The 22,019-nt window shown below is 36.9% G+C and overlaps 2 protein-coding genes across 2 annotated transcripts; one reads left to right on the top strand and one right to left on the bottom strand.

The window, feature by feature from the left end:
- The first annotated feature begins 62 nt into the window (after positions 1–62).
- e2f5 (E2F transcription factor 5) lies at positions 63–9,974 on the top strand. Its single transcript, XM_028021396.1, has 9 exons — positions 63–1,000; positions 1,116–1,251; positions 2,669–2,778; positions 2,934–3,095; positions 3,566–3,674; positions 3,891–4,212; positions 6,297–6,437; positions 8,257–8,295; positions 9,090–9,974. The coding sequence occupies exons 1-9, from the start codon at positions 984–986 to the stop codon at positions 9,164–9,166; spliced, it is 1,113 nt and encodes a 370-aa protein (XP_027877197.1). The 5' UTR covers positions 63–983; the 3' UTR covers positions 9,167–9,974.
- Positions 9,975–12,166: 2,192 nt separating this feature from the next.
- Positions 12,167–19,367, bottom strand: ackr4a (atypical chemokine receptor 4a). The gene is made up of 2 exons (XM_028021395.1): positions 19,233–19,367; positions 12,167–14,135 (listed from the first exon to the last, which is right to left on the bottom strand). Exon 2 carries the CDS (start codon positions 14,128–14,130, stop codon positions 13,015–13,017), a length of 1,116 nt encoding a protein of 371 aa, XP_027877196.1. The 5' UTR covers positions 14,131–14,135; positions 19,233–19,367; the 3' UTR covers positions 12,167–13,014.
- Between the last annotated feature and the right edge of the window lie 2,652 nt (positions 19,368–22,019).

Raw genomic sequence — 22,019 nt, 5'->3', positions numbered from 1 at the left:
ATAATTATTTATTCTCACAGTTCATTTGATTAATATTGCACTATTTTACAACAAATTACGTTGTATAAGATGAAATGTAAAGAATGTGATTTTGTCCAACTCAATTAATTTTAGTCCAATACAATGTAGTAATGTGGTCCAACAAAGTTAACTATTAATATACACCTGTGAAAAATGTGCCTTGGTCAAAATGTACAGAGAATTTAAAACCCTGAACACACTGTCCCCACTATGAAACACGGCAGTGGCAGTATCATGCTATAGGTAAGCCTTCCTTCTGCAGGGACAACCAAACTTGGACGGACGTTCACTTTACCTCAGGATGGTGACCCTAAATGGCTTACAGTGTCCTAGTCAAAGTCCGAAACAAAATCAGTTAAGTACCCTTTACATTAATCCAGTTAATTCTTGTATAGTTTTATTATATAGTCAGATAGAGGTCCCAATTCATGCATTCTAGTATAATTTAAATAAGAATGCAGCAGGGATTTAAGTTCAAAAGTGTTAAAAGCCTGGCAGTTTACAAATAAATCATAAAGGGATATTGAAACGTCTTTCCTACCAAACAATAAATTGCAAATGTTTGTTTTACTAATTTATAATTTAAAGTATTGTAAAGGCTAACTTTAAAACAGTATATATTTGTTTAATGTAGAAACGTAGGATATATAATTACTTAGCAAAGCTATGTTGTGACTAGTTAAAAATGTACATTTTACACACATTTATGAACATGAGTGTTTCTGTCATGTTATATTTATAGTAACACTTTTAGTATGTCGACCTTTATGGAGTATATAATGTATTTTCTGCAATACTTGCCTTAAACTGGGTCAAATTATTTGATTTGTTGGCAATGTCGCTCCGTATTGTTTGGGGGCGGAGTCTAAGGGGAGGAGGGCACGAGGTGGACAAGGGTTGCCATGGCAACCGTAACTCAACGTAACGTCCGTTCATTTAAAAAGACCACAGAGGCAGCGTAAATGCTGGTCCTGTTAAGGTAACAGACGTGTTATCTGTTAGTTGAGAATAATGGTCGCTATCTGTAGTTAAACGCAAGTAACTGACTAAAACAAAAGACAAAAAAAAAAAAAAGTGGGTGCTTCTCTTTCTAGAGAGAAGATGGAGTTGGAAAGGACGGTGACTGAACGCTCGACCTCGAGTCGCCATGAAAAAAGTTTGGGGCTCCTCACGATGAAGTTTGTCAGTCTACTGCAAGAAGCTAAGGATGGCGTTCTTGATTTAAAAGTGGTCAGTGACACCGACAGACGACTCTTTCACATTATTTGAGTGTATATTGGGGTGGGGGGAGGTTGATCGGTGCTGTGCTGCCCCGCAGTTTCTGCTGCTAGTTTTAACAAAGGGCTGTCCGACACAAGTCGTCAGGTGTATTTATGTATGGAACAGGTGCACTAGGAGTCCGCCATTAGGATTAGCCCATTGTAAAGCCGTCAAAAACAAATGAAAGAACAAACTGTAAACAAAACAACTTGAGGTATGATGAAAACGTGAATCTAACTTATTGTTTACAGGTTGAGTATCTTTAGCACTGGCATGTGAATTCCTGTGCATGCTGTATTTGAAAGAATCTCAAACTTTCAAAAAGTCAGTTTGTTGTTCCAGAAATCGCCAAATGCAAAATCCTTACCACAGATCTTCGTTGTTTACCCATTTCTGTAATAGAAAAAGGCAAAAATGATTGACGTTTTTCTACAGGTAAATTTAAATAGTAAGCTGAAATTATTTTCCCTCCTCCTGGAATTCACGTTAACGAAACGTATAGACTGATTATTGGAGTCAAAATTTGTACTCATGTAAAAGTAGCCCTTCTTTCATATATTTTTACAGAGGTAAAGTGAATTCCAAAAAATTACCAAAGTATTTGGGGACTTGAGTTGTGAATCCTGACTAGCTGCTGTAATTTGTGAAAATGTTGTCTTTATACACAACAAAATATAAAGTTGTGTTTAAGTTCTTGTACTTGGAATGATAAAGTAAAAAAATATAGAGAACATTTGGCAAAATACACTTTGCCAAAAGAACACATTTTGAAATCCTACTGTTCTGCACATCAAAAAACCTTTAATATGAGGTGCCTTATTGGTAAATATAGGCTTACACATTTTTAATAAAATGTATTAAGACACCATTAGGGTCAAACTATGTCTTATTGACAGGTGAATTCTTCAATATAATATGCTTTACTTTACTGTTCTGCTTTCAGTAGCACAAGGCAACAATTTTGTAGTGAAGCTGGAATAAAAATGTTTTTAATGAGAAAGCCCCACAAATAACTTTAGTTTTTTTGCATTGCATCTTCAGTTCAGGAATCCTGCTTAAAATGTTAATATGTATTAGCACAAGCTTCGCAAATCATCCATTAAACTTTATCTTCCAATTCTATGCATGAATCTATTTTTCCCTCTTTTCTTGCGCGCCAAACCTGGTTAATGGTTACAGTGGATGTTTCTTAGACTCTCTCCCCTCCCTCCTCTTTTGTTACTTTATTTAAGAAAAGGCCAGTGTTTTTTTTAATTTTTCTTAAGCATAAGCTGTTTTTTTTTTCTTGGGAGGATTTGGGCAATATTTCAGTGTTGTGCGTGTGTTGCTTTTAGATAACGCCTCTTATATGCAGGCGACTTATGTCTCTGTCTGCCTGAATCAACAGGCTGCAGACAGTTTGGCAGTGAAGCAGAAGAGGAGGATTTATGACATCACGAACGTCCTGGAAGGTGTTGGGCTAATCGAGAAGAAAAACAAGAACATAATCCAGTGGAGGTTTGCAAATATTTGCTTTTTATTTTTAAATGAGCAAACCCGAAAGGGCAACTGCAGGCTGGTGAATCTTTGATCTTTGAATATTTAAGTTAGAATTGACAAGCAGTGGTTCTACAGTCTCTAAAACCTTTCTCTTTCCCCCTCCCCGTGATCAGGGGGCAGAACAACGGGAGCCAAAGTCAGGAGATGTTGGAGCAGATCAGAGTTTTAAAAGCCCACATCTCTGAGCTTGAGGTTCAAGAGAAGGAGCTGGATGACCAGAAGGCCTGGGTGGAAGAGAACATCAAACACCTCAACCATGATCCAGACATCTGTGCATATCCTTCGGCTCTTTGTTTCTTTTTTTAAATGTTTTTTTGTTTAATTGTTAATCCTTATTTTTTCCTGTTAACATTCCAACATTTCATTCCTGTTTTCTAACACTGCTAAAGGAAATTTCAGATTTGTTTTTTCACCTCAAGTGTTTACATTTGTCACAGAGACTTTTCATTTGATTTCTTTCCAAGAAAAGTTGACGTAGTTTTGACGTTTTAACTCTGAATTGTTCCAAGGCTCATTTAATTCGTCTCACATGAAAGAAACCCCTGTCGGATTCTGTCAGCATTGTTTTCCCGTTGAACAGAAAAAGGCTATAAAAGGAGGATTAAAAATATAATCACTAATGAAATTCGGTGAAAAAGCAGCCAGGCTAACCCTGACTCTCACAATGCCTAAAGCCTTTGTTTTTCCCTTTTATTGTCTCCTTTTTTCTCTTGAAGTTAATCCTGTTTCTTTAACATCTCTCCACCTATAAATTTGTGACGCACGAGGACATCTGCAATTCTTTCAGTGGAGACACTCTTCTGGCTGTTGTGGCTCCCTCTGGAACCCAGCTGGAGGTGCCACGTCCTGAAAGGGTAGAGTGATTTACCAGCTTGAATAGAAATTAACATTTTCTTCCCTTATGACAACATTGACTAGAAAGTTTAACATTTAAAAGGTTCTTTCCAGCTTTCTGTTGTGTTAAAGCAGACCTTTCATCGCAGGCTGTTTGGTGTTTCCTGAAAACTAAATATATATAAAACTGTTGATGAAGTTTCTTTGATACAGTAAGCTCATGATCATTTTTACAGAGTAAAAGTGGTCAGAAGAAATACCAAGTGAACCTGCGGAGCCACTCTGCTCCCATCCAAGTGATGCTCATCAACAGAGAGTCCGGCTCCAGAGTCCCTGTGGTCTTTCCTGTACCACCCACCGACGACATTTGTCTGATGCCAACCCCGCCCAGCACGCCCGCCAGCCTGCAGAAGTTCCCCCTCCTAAACTGTGCTGCCACTACACCCAACCCCACCTTCTCCTGCAGCCAGGACTCCGTCTCCTCAGACCAGCAGATGGTGCTGCCAGACCTTGATGAAGAGCTGACTCCATCTTCCACCCCTAGTGACGTGCAAATGGGTGAGTGACTAAATATTCATTTCAAATTTTAATCCTCTACGTGTTTCCTGTAAGCTTTGGAAATTATTTAAAAAGGACTGAGTGCTTGAAGTGGATTCAACGTGTGATCCACCACAGCGACTAGAACTTTCTTTCTTTATTGTTTGTTTGCATGGGGACAATTGTTAAGTATAAACAATTACTGAATACTATGACATTTATAGGCCAAGCTAGTGTGCGGTGCACAACCTCAAATGTAACCAACACAAAGAAGTGCATAAATATCAAGCAGAAGGAAAAGTAATCTGCTGCCTTTACTCTTATATACCTAGATAAAATCGAATATAGCAAACTGACTTAAAATCACCTTATTAAAAAATGTAGCCCACCTGTGTGTAATTTAAACTCAGTATAAATCTGGCTGTTCTGTAAAGAAGTGAGACATTATTTAACAACAAACTGCATCACATAGACTCAAAAAACACAGCGGACGGGTCGGAGATAAAGCTGCTGATAAGTTGGTTTAAAAATATGCAAGATTTGGAGATCTTATGGCACAAGTCCAAACCTACCATAACCTGACCAGCCACCTAGACTAAACAGGCTGGGAAAGGAGGCTATTTATCAGAACCCCATTGTGACTGTTGATGAGCTGCAGAGATTCATAGCTGAGGTGAGACAATCTGCTGATAGCGGATCTGTTGGTCACTTCTCGGAAAAGAGTCTAAAAGAAAAAAATCATAACTGGGCAGAAAAAGCCGCAAAAAGTCAAATCTTACAACACACTGACCATACTACCCCTATGGTGAAATATGGTGATGTCAGCATCATGCTGAGGAGATGTATGTTTCTTTAGCCGAGTTGTTACAAGTTGATGGAAGATCATTAGAGGGAGCTGTAGGGAAATACTGGCAGAGAGCTCCACAGCTACAACACAAGAGCTGGTTGGTGTCCAAGCATATTCATGTTTGAGTTGCCACATTAGAGTCCTTCAGAAGTAACAATCTACACTTCGGTAGATTGTTACGGAAGTGTAACAATCTACGGAAGTGAATTCAGAAGTGTTGCACACAACACTTCTGAATTATTTTTTTTATTAAACCATAAAATAGAAAAAACGTGAATTGATTTTTGTGTTTGGGTACACCTTAAAATCTCAGTAAAACATAAGTTTGTGGTTGTAAAGTGATAACATGGAGGATTCAGGGATGTGCTGCTGAGATGTACACACACCTGTTAGATTCTGTATTCCCTGCAGTGTATACTGAAAGCACACACGGCCTTGTTACCTGACTGGACTGATCTCCCATGGTACAAGTCACAAAACTCATCCCAGGAATATCAGATGTCACAGCTTTTTATTTAACATGCCAGGACAGGAAAGTGAGATGTGACAATGTCTTGCAACTAAAATGAAAGTACTCTGAGAGTCATGATGTGTAGCTTGATCATCTATGTGAACTGAACCCCGGGGGTCAGACCTTACAATGGGGATTTCTATTATAAATGTTTGCCTAATTACAGCTACCATCTTTTTAAATTAACTTTTAGTTGTTAATGTTCTCGTTTGGAGTGCTATTGTTTTTGCCATTTTTATTTGTTTGGAGAGAAAGTTGCATAAATGTATTAACATATTTAATAATTGCTGTATTTACTGTTCTGCAGCAGCCAGATTTTTCCCACAAGTCATGCGAAGCCATTATTTTCCATTGTGAAAGGGATTTCTCCATTAACAGTTTGATTGCCTGTGTTTCTGTAATTATGCAAGTTCAGCTGATGCCATTCTCAAAGCGAAACCGATGCAGAACTTTATTACCGGAATAAATGAGGAAATGGCAAAAACAGAAGATTTTTAGTTTTGTTTTCTTGCTGTTACACAACAAGGTGCTGGAAACTGTGACTAACTATAGATTACGGTAAAAAGTCCTGAGGTCCTAGTCTGTTAAAATTGCTTTATTACCATCTTGCTGTATATACCAACTTAAGTACTTTACCTGCTGGTTTTAAATTAGTTTTAGGATGGATATGAGAGTTGGAAAAGGTTTTAAGCACATTCGGAAGTGAATTTTCTAACAGCATTCCTGCTTGCTATCGTATTTCTGCAGAGTGTCACAGCGAGTCAGCAGCAGCAGTGTTGGAGCAGCATCAAATAGACCTGGAGGATCCAGAGTTCCAGTCTGTTCTGGACGTTAGCAGCCTGCTGCGGCTCAGCGCAGGCGCTGACAGCATGAGGGACGACAGAGAGGGTGAGGCGCTTTGCTGGACACCACATGCAGAGATAGCGATCATGGGTGGTTTAATGTTTGCTTCGCTGGCTTGCTTAAAGAATTTACAGTGATCATAAGATAAGACCACACTCCAATATAAACCCTTCTAATGGGTTGGAAAACCTCTCCCATCTTTAATGTTATTGGATCAAATTTTATCAGCACAAAATTACATTAAAAGCTAATTATTATCCATTTTTTTTCATCTCATTGTTAACTTAGTCCATATTCATATCCATGTAAACACTGTTTTAAATATGTTGTGCTTGGTATCTTACACTCATTTCCAGTTTAAAAAAACCCTGCAAATTCCTCTGTTTTTGTCATGAACATAATTGGTAATCAGCTACAAAAATGGCCTTAAACCTAACAACGTTTTGAGCCAAATCTGATCCATCTAGATTTGTTAGAAAAAGGGCAAAAGTTTTTTTTTTTTTGCTAAAATCATCTTTGTTTTGTGCACATTAAAAATGATACCCTAAATTGATCTCAAGGTGATGTCTCAGCAGAGACACCATGTCTGGTGTGGGAATCTTTTCACAGATGATGAAAAGATACACCGGAGCAATTCAAAGCAAGGATGAAAGTTATATTCTGTTTATAAGACAACAGACACTGGTACGTTTTAGAACTATTCTCAAATTGTGCCGTTGTCAGAGAAAATATTCGCTATTTTCGTAGAAATTTACAGTACAAACGCAACAAAAACTCTTCAGGTTTCACCAGAAATTGTTGTTGAGTAAACAAGGTATAGTCAGAGGTCATGGTTCTCAGTGGATGGAGTTGGATTGCTTCCTTTAGGTCAGTGGTCCCCAAACTACGGCCCGCGGGCCAGATGCGGCCCGCCTCCACATTTGGTCCGGCCCCCTGAACAATACCAGAGTATTTTCATATATGTGCATTTTTATTTGATAAGTTGGACTTTTGCAATAAAATGTTCCTTAGTAATGAACTTTATTTATTATTAACTATTAGTTAGTAACTATTTTATACATGCATATAATTGACCCTAACCCTTTTTTTTATGTGGAGAACCCAGTGTTATTTGTTTATTATTTATTTCATAAATAGTGTTATTTCCTGACTTTTGTTCTCTGAAGAATCCAGAAAAGGTTATTTGATTGTGCTTTCTGAAAAACAATACATTTTTATGTTTAGCACTCTTACAATCGTCACACTTTTTCTGTTACAAACTGACCCCGGGCCCCCATCAGAGAAGGGACAAGTTTTGTGGCCCTCACAGGAGAAAGTTTGGGGACCCCTGCTTTAGGTTCAGGCTCTTTCTGAAGAGTAGGAGTTGGTGAACAATGAGTCTGCTTTGCATTGAAGAGTCAGCTGAGGCGCTTCTGCTGGGCAGAAGCAGAATTTGTTGACCCGTTACCCTAGCAACCAAATATTAGAAAAGAGGATGAATGGAGACCAATATAGTGTGTGGTTGGAGCCAACTGAGCTATATTTGAACCAAGCAGCAACCCAACTGATAAAGTTATGCTAGTCAATAACATCAGATCCTGTAAATCATTAAGTGTCTCAGGAACCTTGGACTTGCTAATTTGGTGTACATTTATTATTTTAAAGTTATGTTTTAATCGCTGTATCTCAGGGTACAATGAACTGAAAAAGTGAACAGGAGTAGTCACACCTGAAACTCGGAAACACAATACGAGTTACAAAGACGTTTATGGTGACTTCTACAGAAGTTATTAAACCTGTTTGACTGTGGAAGGTGGGGGTGGATTGATTTACACTAAATCAGTAAAATCTTTATTAAATTTTTTTTTTTTTTATTCTCTCATAGGAGCTGTTGACCTTATTGATGAACTAATGTCTTCTAATGGTGAGGATTATAACACCTACATCACAAACCTCTGAATTTGTTTAGTTAGATCTGGATACCTCACAGAGTTTAAAGAAACCTGATTGGTCTGTAACTATCTTGGTCTGTTAGCAGTCACCCTTTTACCAGGATTGTATGCATTTGTTTTACACACACATACTTTTGTTTCGTTTTTAGTGGTGTATGTACTATCAGTCTTTCAATTTTTGCTTTATATTATATGACACAATGGACTAATAGCTTTAAATCATTTCAGAACTTGATTAAGACCATGTTATCTATGCTTAAATTCTGGAATCGAGTAAAGCTGTACGTTCTTTCACTTAAAAGGAAAATAACTTTGTGCCACAGATAAAATCTGACAGCCCGAACTTTAGCAGACTACATGTGCTTAGAGAATCTGTCAAATAAGATGGATGATCATGATTATGTTATTAATACCACATGTATCTCAGCAAATCCAGCGCAGTGAAAAGCAGCAACTTATTCCTACATTCTCAGTAGCATCTAAACATGACTTTTACTGGATACTCTTCTGGTCATTTTTACCCCAAAAATGTCTTTTAGAAATCTAAAATGAGTACTAACTGTTAAGGCATACTCAGCCATGGCACTCTTCTGATAGATAGATAAATATAAACCTTGGAGGTCTGCAGCGCAGTGTGAAACTGGCACCAGATTTTCTTTCCTGGGGATTTTTCTGATGTCTGAAAGTGTGTGATGCATTGAATGTGTTTGTAATAACAGACATATTTCCCAGTTTACCTCACAGATTCTGTTGTTCCTACGAACAGGTATAGACTACAGCTTCAATCTGGATGATGGTGCAGGAGTGTGTGACCTGTTTGATGTGCAGATCCTCAATTACTGATCTCTGCTGCCTGCCACAACTCTGCTGCCCTCATTTCACACACCTCCAAGAAATATTTCCTGTTATGTTGTTATTGCACAGTCAGTGCTTCATATTGTTGCCTTAAAACAAAAAAAGACACATCTTTAGACTGCACAGCTGTGCATCAGACACGATACAGTGACTTTTGTCAATGACACCTGGCACCTGCATGCGTTCTTCAACAAATATATACATATTTTTAAGGAAGCCACATTTGATGTCTTTACTAAGACTTTAATGGTTTTCTGGGTAAATAAAAAATTCCAGACAGATAACGTGTCTTAGAAGTAAAGTAAGATTAATCCTACAGCCTCATTATATTTTTCCTCATCCACAGGCTTTTTTTGCCTATTTTTCTTATTCTTTTGCGGCTGGTTTTATTTCTTTATTTCAACCACGGTTGGAAATCCAAGCTCTTTTTTTAATTGAAAAGCATCATTTGTTTTACAGTTCTGATTCAGAAACATCTGATATTTAAGGAATAAATGTTTTGGTGTCATTTTGTTACTTATTATTGAGGGGGGGAAGAAGCCAGAAACGTTTTTCTATATTAATGACACTGCCAGTTTATGCCTCCCTTTTTCACAGCTGTATATATTTAACTACATTTTATTCTTAATTTAAGTTAAAAAAGCTATTTGTTCTAGTGTTTTGTAACTGAAACTAGGTTAAATGTCTTCATTTAAATAACTGAGTTTGCCATTTTTCTAAATTGATGACTATTCAGAGCCCTGAATGACATTTCTGTGTATTTATGTTTTCTAATTAAAAGAAGTCATGTTTCGTTGCACATAGTCATTTTTTAAAATAGTTTTTCCTGACTGAAGTTCAATGGTGGGACTGTTTGCGTTGCTGTGTTGGAGGCATATTTGCTGTGTGATATTCCCATTGTTCCAGTTTTGACTTTGTTAATCACTTTAGTTTTTTGTTTTTGAGAAATAAAAGTAAAAATACATTTTATAAACTGAGTTAAGAGGCACATAAGTTGCAAAAACAAAGACTTCAAACTTTCTCATGTTTGCTGTGACTTTATAACTTATTTTGTTTATATGCACTTTTCTTTGCTCTTACCACTACATTTTTTTTGTGCTAGTAAAATAATCACAAATAGACTTTTTTTATATATAATATTGACCACTGTATAGTCTAACAAACTATACACTTTGTTAGATAACTTGACATCATTTTGAGAAAATCTTAGCTAGAATCTAATTTTCAGCTTATCAAAAAATAAATTTAGAAAATCCATATTTTCTTTTATTAACATTTTCACTACATAAACTTGATGAAGAAGCTTTTCACAGCTTCCTAATTTTTAAAAATCATCTTAGCGTGAGGAGGAAAACCATCTAAATGCTCGATAATGAAGTAAACATGAGCACAGGGTTGTAGGTATTAAGTCTTTACAAAGGTAATAACCCTTTGTTTCAGTCAGAATTTTGATAGTTCTGATTTTTCTGAGCATCACAGGGTATTCATATTGAATAAATGGTAAAACTAAAATAAACTGGGCCTAAAAATATACAGTATCTTAACAGCACTGCAATGTTATAAGCAGAAAAACTGTCAGGCATAGGAAAATGCTTCTTTTGTCGTGACGGACTTGTTTTTGACAGAAAATGTTATGAAATGTATAACTGTGTTAGTTGTATTTTTACATTTCAAATCCAAAATTGGGTCTGTTTAGCTTCAGGAAGATGGTTTCCACAAACAACCGTCTGAAGCATAGCCCATCATTTGACCCAAATCAGATGGAATCCAGCACAGAAAAAAACACTTTCCTGCTAATCTAATCATTTAGGGTTTAATGGCCTGTGTTTGTATAAATGGTGTTTATATGAAGAGATTTCGTAATCAAACAAACTCGAATGTAAAACAACAGATTGCAGCAGATTCTGGGCGATATGCTGCGTAGTAAATATTTAAACCTCATTCCTCTACTGTTAAACTACACGCTTCTACTCCCAACGCTCTGCTCGAAAACGTTCGTTATCAACTCCTACAACGTTACTGGAAGTGGTTTCAGTTGTGTTGTTGTTGCTGTTATCTGAGAAGGAATTTTAAGGCGTGTGCAGAAATCTCTTCTTCAGATGTTCAAAGAGTCCAGGAAATGACGAGGTTTTCCCGTTTGGCATAGAAATCCCTCAGGATGTCAAACCTCTATGAAGGATTTCTTGTTTTGTTTGCTGCAGCATCAAATATCAAATTGAAAACTGAAATGACCTCAGAGAAAATATTTCAACAACAGCAACCCAGAAAGACAAATAGGCTGTACTCAGATTGAACGGTGCATGCATGTGTGTCTGGTTAGCAGGAGGACATATGTGCACCATCAAGGAGACCTGGTGTATTTTCTCATGCTGATTATAATTAAAATGAGCAGTTAATTACCAGAATGTAACCCTCTTCTAAAAAAAAACAGCCTGTTCTTGTTAGAGAATCTAAAATGGAAAAACTTTACCTTGTGCATACTTTAAACTGTGTGGGTTGAATGGGAGGCAAATGTTTCCAGTGAAAGTCTGGAGAAAAATCTCTGACTAACACTTTGTATATGTAAGTGCATCAGTTCATTAAATGGTGTTTCAGCAAAGACGGGCAAACAAAGGCCAAGCAGATTAAGAGTTGTGGTTCATCCATTACTTTAGACTCAAATAAAAATGCGTTATAATTTGATTATAACTATCCCTTCATGCTTAGCAGGTTAGCATGCTATTGGGATTACTGTGTTCTGATAAATAATGCAGCATAATGGAGAACAGGTCTTTCTCATAGATGTCTAAATTGACACAACCTCTACCAGAGAAAGAAAACAAAAAGACATTTTAGCAAGAACCCAATTTTAACTATTTGCTTTGATTTAGTTTTTTTTTTTTAGTTTTAGTAATAAAACACTTTATGTTTCAATAAGAAGGACATAAAACAACCTTAAAATCTCCTAAACTCTCCTGCCACTGGTACCAAAACAATAACAAAACAAGATTTAGATTTTTTTAGCTTATTTATTTTACAAAAAGCAGAGGGGAAAAACATTCCCAATCTAAGTTACAAAAATAAACAGGTAGTTTCTTTTAAGTAAGGGCTCCCAGTGAGAAAGTGGGTTTCTCACCACAATCAATTCAAAAATTCAATATAACTGCAGTGCGTTGAAAATAAGCTCATACATGCAATATTAAATTATTTATTTGCTCTTCTGGCAATTTGCCTTTCATATTTTTTCCATACAGAGATTATGGAAGCACTTCTGTCAGTAAACACGTTCATGTAGTAATTGAATACATAAATTGTGAAGTTATACACCGAGTTGACACTTCTATTGCTATTAGTGGTTAGCTTGTCACTGAGCACAAAAATTATGCTGTTTGATTTCAACAGCATAATTTATTCTCGGCTCAGATTTTAGAGCTGAGAATAAAGTCCCAACCCATTTGAGAGTGTTTTTATTTGTGTGTGTTAGTAAGTGTTTTATTGTTGCTTCTCTAACTTTGAACCTCAAAAAGTCTGACATTCATGTACAAAAAGACCAAAGCGCCATCATATCCCTCAAAACAACAACAGTCTTTGTTGTTTTGACTGTTCCAAAACAAGTAGCCGCTACTTGTTCTTTGCTCATCATTTTCCACTTCAGTTCAATATTTGAATTCTCAAATGTTCTCCTTTGACTTCTCTTAAGAAGTTTCTTTTTTAAGCAAAAGTCCAATTGTGCATAAAGAAGTACTCCTTCTTGGCTGTGGTTTAGTAGCTCTACATGAAACACAATTAGCCTTTAGGCTGACACCTAAAGACCATTAAATGCCTTTGAACCACAGCTGGAGAACCATTGGATTCACTCAAACTGAGAATGAGTTTGTCTCCTGGGTTGCAGTATGAGAGTTAAACGACATATCCATCTCTTCACCATCTGCTGGAGTCTCTTGTGTCCTCCGGCTCCTCTTCCTTCTCTTTTGTCCAAACTTCTTAGCAACTTTTGCCATATGCTGCCTGAAGGAGGACCCCATGAAGGCGTAAAGGATCGGGTTGATGCAGCAGTGAATGAGAGCCAGGCTTTCCGCCACCTGGGTCGCGTGATCCAGTACCTTGCTTGTCTGGCAATGGGTTACAAAAATGTACACTGAATCTACGGCACGGTGCAGTTTTAGCACATTGTATGGCAGCTGAGTGACAACAAATACCCCCACTACTATTAGGAGAACACGCAGGGCTCTCCACTTCTTGCCTCGACTCTCGATGGGAAGGTTTCTCAGCGCTCTGCCGACAGACCAGTAGCAGATCACCATGACCAGGAGAGGAAGAAGGAATCCCAGCAGGACCTCGGCCACCTCCAGCACAGCTTTACCACTCCGAGCCATAGATGAAGGGTAGATGGCAATGCAAATGTTCCTATTGGATGTCCACACCACTTCTGAGAAGATTAAATCAGGCAGACCGAGCAGGAAGGCCGTTCCCCAGACAGCTGAGCACCACTTCCAGCAATGCCTCCTGTTGAAAAGCTTCTGCAGCCTGCCTCTGTCATCTCCACCCTGCACTCTGAGAACCGCCAGGTAGCGGTCCAGGCTGATGCAGGCCAACAGCAGCATGCAGCAGGTAAAGTTCAACGTGTAGCAGGCCGACACAATCCTACAGACAGCGTCCCCCAACTCCCAGCCCCTGGCGGCGTCAGCGGCCCAGAAAGGCAGCGTGAAGAGGAGCAGCAAGTCGGCCACAGCCAAGTGGCTCAGGAAAGAATCTGTCATGGTCTTCAGCCGTTTGTGGTAGGCGTAGACGGCCAGGACCAGAATGTTTCCCGTCAGTCCCGCAACTAGACACACACTGTACACGATAGGGAGGAAGAAGGCTGCGAAGGACCGGATATCGCCCTTCTCGCACAAGGCAGGATAATCCTCATAGCTGTAGTTGAAGCTGATGTTTTCGTGATAGTAGTAGTCGGCCTCATGTGAGACATCCATGGTTGCTATGAAAGAGGTGACAGAACATTTTGAATTATTCTTAATATTGAAGCAATCACAGTTTGTTGCAACGAGATTTATTTAATATGTTTAAAATGATGTTGGCCAATGAACAAAAACAGCAATCTGTAGCATTAACATTTTAGCTCCTGTAGCAAATCAGCTACTTCATACATCCATAAGTATAAGTCGAACTGGTTCCCAAACATCAAATCTATCCCATTATTCACAAGTTAAAATGAGTGAATCTGAAGAATGATTTCCATTATTTTAACAAGGCTTGTCGTGCATGTGCGATGGAGAGAGTTGCTGCAGAGAAAAGGAAGAATAATTTACATGCCTTTTAAGGGACTTTATTGCAGTTTTTCACTCCAAAAGGCCATTCTGCTGCAACTTTTAGATTCACAAGAAGGTTTAGCAGATAATATAAAAATATATTTCTGTATTTATATATAAGTATTTTTTAATATGAAAGTTTCATCTTTAATTGTTTTCATTCTAGTGATTAATAGCTGTTTCACATTTAGAAGTTTAACATGATGAACATTCAGTATTGAACCCTATGAAAACTTCTGTAATGTTTTGATTAAAAGAAAATATGATGCTTAACATTCAACCCCCTTGATTTCATGCAAACAGAACATTATGAATAATATGTTCCATTTTAATAAATGTGTTATTTGAAGAAAGATGCTTTACTTTGGCTACAGGAAGACTTAAATGACTAATTATTCTCACTAATAAAAGCTGGGCTGAGCTTTCACCTGCATTTAAAGATCAGACATCTTTTAAAATATTTTTTTAGGAATTTTTGAGAACCTCAGTGATGAAACAATTAAAATATGGCAATTTCTCTGTGATGAAGAAGAAAAACAACAACAAAAAGTGTCCTGTGGGTAAAAGGATGTGACGCAGGTCACTAGTTCATCAGGGCTGATTGTGTTAAAGCTTTGCCACATGTTCCAGATGTGACTTAATTTTATAAAATTCTGCTGGTGTTGATTCAGGCCAGTTTGGATTTGGAACTGGAATTCCCATCAGGATTTGGACAAGATAATTTACATGTTGTGAAGTGACTTTGGGGGGAGGGGGAGGCCTGTTTCAGTTTAAAATATGCCAATTGAGCCAAAGTGCTTTGAATGTATTCACAACTTTCCCAGGGAAAAAACTGAAGGACAAAATTGTCTTGGCAGAAATTGTAAAAAGCAGCTTAATTACAGTTTTATTCGAGGATCTCATCTTCTCCAAGACCCATTAAAATCAGATGCAGCTTGTTTGGATCATCAACTTATTAGATTATTTTTTTACATTGTCTCAACCTTCAAACATTTTATCTGTAACTTTTTTTTATGTAAATGTGGAAGAAAATGGTGTCTACATTCTGGAAACTCAATAAAGATCACAAATGGTCTGTGCAATGTTCTCATCAGGAATGAAACACTCAAAACAAAGATGTGATTTTCATTTTTTTTTCTAAAACACAAAACTTTTTATCTGCAATTTGAATAGTTATATAACTTTAAATTGATTTGTCCTTTTAACCCACTGGAAAATGAACAACATACTGACTCAGTTCTTATCCTGACACCATCAGCTTGAAAAAACAAAATCTAAATGCTTCACTCTGTGCCGACTTTTCTCTCACATAGAGTAAAAAATATATTTTTTAAAATGCTTGTCATTGTTCAAACTAATCAAACATTATTTAATCAAATAAAACATTTTTATTTTATCTTGTTTTTCTGAGGGACACAAAAGAAACAGCACCACCTATACAGTAGTTAGAGCATGCAGTGGTTGTAGATTAAACAGCGCTCCTGGTGCTGCAACGTGACTGAGTTGAGCACACCTGGCTCAAACACAACTGTAAAACCATAGGAAACAGCTGTCCAAAGAAAGAGATACCAGCTGGGTTTAAGGAAAATAAATACCAAAAGGATTCAGGAACCTTGACAAGATCTGTGTTTAAGAACTGCAGCTGGAGTTTCAGAAATATCCATGAAAAAAAACAGGAGAAATGATAAGAGGAAACATATTGCCCAGTCATCTTGGAATGCATGGACAGGTGGAATATTTAAACATTTAGAAACTGTCAAACATTGGAGATAATTTAGTGGCATTACTTAAGACGTTACAAATAACAACAGCTCTTTTGTCTGAGTTGAATGTGGAGCAAGCCCTGCAGTAATACAAATGCACACAATGAACTTCCTCTGGTTCAGTTAAAATCTGTCAATGAATTTAAACTGTGATCTGCCAATGCTGTTGGCAGGATCTGTTTATCCTGTCCAGACCTGAATATTTCCACCCGTTGTTTTTTTTATATGTTCATAAGCTCATCTGCTTCTCTGCTGAAAGATTAAAGCAAAGTCCAGAAAAGAAGATAACGTTTCCACAAGTAGAGACTTAAAAACAAAATACCTAAGATTCTCTGGCTCCCCCCTCGATTTATTCACGCTGTGGTGCATTTAATCAAATTTGATCACTCTTTATTTGGGAAAATTTTCTATCAGCAGAAAACTTGGTTTACCGGGAAAGTTAAAGTTATTGAAACATGGGTTGTTATTTTGCAGAAATAATGATGATATTTATATAATTTGCATATTCTCTAATATGGAATATTTTTATAACACAGTATGTTATTGAAATGTTGCCCTTCCTGTACAGTGTTTTATTCTTTATTCTGTTTATATATATATATTTTATATTCTATATGCGAGTCTGTCTGCTCACTTTGCTGCTGTTGCACAGAATTATGAAAATTATTTATCCCCAGTGTTTTAAATTATGCTACATCTGTTAAATGACAACACTAAATTTGTATTTCATTCAGTAAACTTTTCTCAGGAAGTGGTCATCGGTAAGCTCCTGCTGCTCTGACTCGATCATGTTTAGCTTGAAGAAAAGCTTGAAGATTTCTTTATTTAAACATCACAGCTGTTGATATTCTGTACCATCTCCTGTTGCAAATAAGGCAGCATTTCATATTCTGTACTGGCTAATAGGTTTCTTTGCAGGCAAAGTGGAAGTCTTGCATTTAAAATATCCTGGCATTGCAGCCACCTCATGATGCCATTGTAAGGATCCCCGAGCCTTGGAAGGGAAACAAGCCCGATGGTTTTGATTGGAAATCCTGACCAACTTTTAAATGCTAAAGCGCTTTGTTTGCAATCATTTGTTGAAAATAACTATTAATTAACATTTTGTCCAGTGTGAGATTATGCTACTGCAGTTGAACATTAATTTGTTTTAATGTGTTTCTTCCGTCTTTGTTAGGGGTGCGTACAAATATGACTGGTGTTGAGTAGATCTTAACATGAGTTTGGAAAGGAAAACACAAAACATTAGCGATCGAGCTGCTGCTGAGAAACCACAGCTGTTGATGATTAAAACGAAGAGGGGATTTGGGAGGCCAGAAAACACCAGAAGCGTTAAGCAAGAGCATAAACAAGTAAAACTGTTTTGTCTTTTTAAGGTGCAGAAAAGTTGAATGGCTGGAGTTTTACACATGCAAAGCATTGAGTAGGAGCTGGAATGGTGTGAGGTGTTGCAATGCATGGTCTTTATTTGGAGCTCCAGGCAGTTATCAGGCACCTAACCTGCCTGATAACCACAACATCCTGTTGCAAATTAGCATCCAAGCAGGTTTGGGTTTATCAGAAATAAAGAGACTATTCAACCTAACAATGGATGAAAAGATGTTTCAAATCCAGTGAGGCATGTTTATCAAGAAATGAAAAGATGAATGGCTGTGATATTTTACCTTACCTGAGATGTAACAAAAAGAATTCATCAGAACTTCAGATTACAATATAATGAAGCTTCCAGAAAGAATAAATAGTCTGCAAATCTGTCAAAGGTGACCTGGAGGATATGAGTCAGTTTTTGAAGTTATGTGCTGGAAATGCCACAAACTGGCAAAACAACTTTGATAGAAGCCAAATGGTGACAGCGAGATTCCTGAGTCAGAGCATCTGCAAAACAGCAAGTACTTGCTAACTGCTGCCATGAAAAGCACAAGTGGTACAGCTACCAAAAATGTTCAAGGCTCATCTATACAGGGAGCATCTACCGGAGCGCATGCTGCTGAAGACCTTACTGCAGAGCAAATGTTCATTTGAAAGGCATAAAAAGATGACAGCGCTCTGACAAACATACACTTCAGCGCTGAAATGAATGGCTAACCTGACAGCCTTAAAAAACATGCAGCTTCTGGTAGAAATGTATAGGATGTAATCATCAGAACTCTTTTTTAAAAAATACTTTGTCTATTTTAAAACTATTTAAATGGTTCCTTAACACGGAGATTAAATGAGACATGATACTCAACAGGACAAACACAAGGAGGAAAAATCCCTGAATCACTGAACTCATCACCACATGACACTGACAACGTACCAAGTGATTTTCATGACAGTGTTTCAGCAAAGTCAGATGTTCTGCTTCACCACAAGAATTTCTGAGGACTTGTGTCATTTAAAAAAATAAGGAAGGACTCATAGTGACGACTTGTTCCCAAAAATGATCTTTGTGATTTTTATAGTGCCTTGCATAATTATTTATACTTGTATGTTTGCATATTTTGTCATATCACAACACAAACTTAATTCATTGGTTTTAACTGAGATGTTATGTGATGAATAACACAAAGTACAGAGTAACTGTACTGTGGAAATGAAATGATTGATTATTTTCAAAAAAAGGAAAATGCTGAATTAATAAAATTACCAAATACAACCACAAGTTTATGTAGTGGCAGCTACATTTAGGACTTCATTTACTAAATAAATACTAAACATATTGAGAGAAGTGTCTCAATCTGAGAAACTTCTCAGAGTAAAAGGACTGATGCATTTTCAGCAATAAACCATTTTTATAAGTGTTTCAGAGTCAGAGTCAAGTGTTTCTCTGATAAAATTTTACTTTAAGCAACAAAAGGGTCATACGAAGCAAAGATAAAACAGACTCATTTAATAACAAATGGAAAATTAAACTTCATAACACTCGTTTCTCACAGACTTCACAACTGAAATGAATTAAGAACTAAAAAGATGAACGATTATCTATTTTAATCCACACATATTAATCTGTAAGATACTCACTGTGTTTGGATTTAGCTGTAGGTTTTCTGCTTTTCACACGTCTGCTCGTTGTGCTCTGCAGAACTGGGTCGCCTTGATTCAGTATATGGTGCAGCACATGTGGGCGGAGATTGGAGAAAGCTCCTCCAGCCAGAGCTTCTCACAAACATGACACAATATTTACAAGCAGACAGATTCAGTGCATGAAAGTTCAAACTCCAACAACACACATCTGTGTGTCACATGTTACCCTGATAAACTTTCAACAAACAGAAACCGTTTAGTGTTATTACCTAGTCATTGTTCCCACTGTGCAGGACTGAGCTACAGTGCTGTGGAGAAACATTTGGAAGGTGTTTTCAGATGATGATACACGCAGCTTGAAAATAACACATCATCATTCACAGATAGTTGAACACAGTGGTGGTAGAGTGATGGCCTGGGGCTGCTCTGGTTCTTAAGCTCACAAAATGAATGGAATGTGCAGCAGAACAGACATCCAAAACACACAACCAAGAACATAATAGGATGTTAGAGAAAGAATACTTTTAAAGGGGCCTAGTCAAAGTCCAGACTTAAAATCTGACTGAGGTGCTTCAGCGTGACCTTAGACAGGATGTTACTAGAAAAACCCCCGGAGTGGCAAAGTGCGACAAAGAAGAGTGGGACAAAATTTCTCCACAGATGTGAGAGACTCATTTGACAGTTATCAATATGATAGTTATCAAAAATGATAACTGGCAATTAGGGCAATTAGATCGGGCAACAACCAGGTAATGGGTTTAGGTGGCAATGTTGTTTTTTTTAAAATTTTTTTTACATAGCACAAGTTTAAATAAAAGACTGGATTTTGTATTTACTCAGGTTATGTTTTGGTGCTATGGCCTGACATATTTAAGTAAAACAAAAATACAACAAATCTGTCAAAGAGGAAACTCTTCACAGCACAACAAACTTATCTATCTACAAGTTAAAATTGAATCAAAATTAGGACTATGGGGATAAATTGGGGCCAAAAAGTTTGGTCAAAAAACTTTTTGTTTGAAACTGAAAAAGAAAGATGTGAAGCTGAAGAATAATTTCTGAAACTGAAAAACAGATTATAACCTACTTTTCAGATTGAATGTTTTCTTTTAGTTTCAATCTGTTTGAAAACTTTTTTTTTCTTTTTAATAAACTTTATGACCCCCCACTTAGCTCCATATAGGACCATCTGTCATTCAGTCTGGTAACAGTGAAGGCCTATGACCACAATTTTAACTTCTTTGTTTTTCCCTGAATAAACAACATAGCTGCAATAAAGAAAGGAATTCAAATTATTCTTTACCCACATGTTTTAGGTTACAGCTCAAAACAACATTGTATGTGCCATAGATTTGATTTCTTCCTGTTTTCAATAGAAAGTGGAAAAATGTTGACCAGATGTGGAATAGAATACTGTTTTCCTCTTATATGTCTGAACATAGATCTGCCAACACCTGATATACTTCTAGATCAGACTTTCTCAAACTGTGGTCCGTGAGCGTCCTCTAGTGATCAGCGAGGTACTGCAGTAAACGACAGTTTAATTGCCGTTATGAACTCAAAGTGCGATGCTACAGCTAGCTTACCAAAGTATTGTGTTAAAAATAGTGATAGAAAACTGGCTTAAAACCGGATAACTCAAAAAAAAAAATAAATAAATAAGAACAATAAAAAATAAAGAGTTGCAGATATCAGTGGAAAGAATACTACGGAGCCCCCTAGGGGACATGAGGATTTTTTTTTCTTTTGCGTTCCCTCGCAAAACTTTTGCGTAGATGTCTCCCTGCAACCGAGTGCAACTGGCGTCTTTTTTTTTCTTTTTAAATGATGACTTCTTCTTTTATATTATGGCGGATCGCGAACAACTTTAAGGTGCATACCGCCACCTATTGTACACGAGTTGTAGCAACATTACATCTCTTAAATTCTATTTTTTCAATTTTGTATTCTGAAGATAAATAAATAATGCTTTCCTTAATCTGTAAATATCCACTATGTTTCATTCATTTCCCAGTATCCCTTTAAGACTCCACTTTTGACCTGTCCTTCCAACCATTCTTCTCAGTTTCATCAGGTTCTTATGTTTTTCAGTTCATCAATATGTGTTCTACATTTTCTTTCTCTCCACATCCTTCACATTTCATTCCACCTTTTTTTTCTTTTTTTGCCATTTTTCTATTTCTTTACTCTTAATAAGTGATTTCCCTTCCACTTTCCCAAAGAGAATTATAATTGTTATTGTCCCCTCTAAAGCCCTTTTTGCTAATTTATTTGCCTTTTCATTGCCTTTTACACCTTTGTGTGCTGGTACCCAACAGAACCAAATATCAATGTATAATCTAAAAAACTGTGCTGTATTTCTAATACTAAATCTTTCCTATTATTTCCTTCTCCCTGAATACTTTCCATAACTGCTTTAGAATCTGTGCATATCACCACCCTGCCTGGTCTGACCTCCTCTACCCACTGTAAGCTTAGTATAACTGCCACCATTTCTGCTGTAAAAACAGATGATCTGATAGTCTTTTAGAAATGTAAATTTTAAATTCTGGTATATATATTCCTATTCCTACACATCCTTTTAAATTCTTAGAAACATATGGATATATTTTAAGATAATTATAATATGAGTTTCTTAAATATACATCAGTCTTTACCCCTATGTAATTTAAATTCCAATCATTTTTCATTTTAAGAAGTCTCATGTCTACATTTACCTCAGGAAATAGCCATGGAGGAATAACACTAATCGGATTAAACTGTGCTATTTCCCTATCATCTAAT

The sequence above is a fragment of the Xiphophorus couchianus genome, chromosome 6 (assembly GCF_001444195.1).
Source record: "Xiphophorus couchianus chromosome 6, X_couchianus-1.0, whole genome shotgun sequence".
In the NCBI taxonomy this organism is placed as follows: domain Eukaryota; kingdom Metazoa; phylum Chordata; class Actinopteri; order Cyprinodontiformes; family Poeciliidae; genus Xiphophorus; species Xiphophorus couchianus.
The sequence above is the reverse complement of the archived record's forward strand: the minus strand, read 5'-3'. Positions and strand labels throughout refer to the sequence as shown.

What these genes read in the sequence shown, in the direction of transcription:
- e2f5 (XM_028021396.1), top strand. An exon ending in AGGTGCCACGTCCTGAAAGG is followed by an intron (nt 3,675 to 3,890) that starts GTAGAGTGATTT and finishes TCATTTTTACAG; the next exon opens with AGTAAAAGTGGTCAGAAGAA. An exon ending in CATGAGGGACGACAGAGAGG is followed by an intron (nt 6,438 to 8,256) that starts GTGAGGCGCTTT and finishes ATTCTCTCATAG; the next exon opens with GAGCTGTTGACCTTATTGAT.
- ackr4a (XM_028021395.1), bottom strand. Translation starts at nt 14,130, where the DNA reads ATGGATGTCTCACATGAGGCCGACTACTACTATCACGAAAACATCAGC.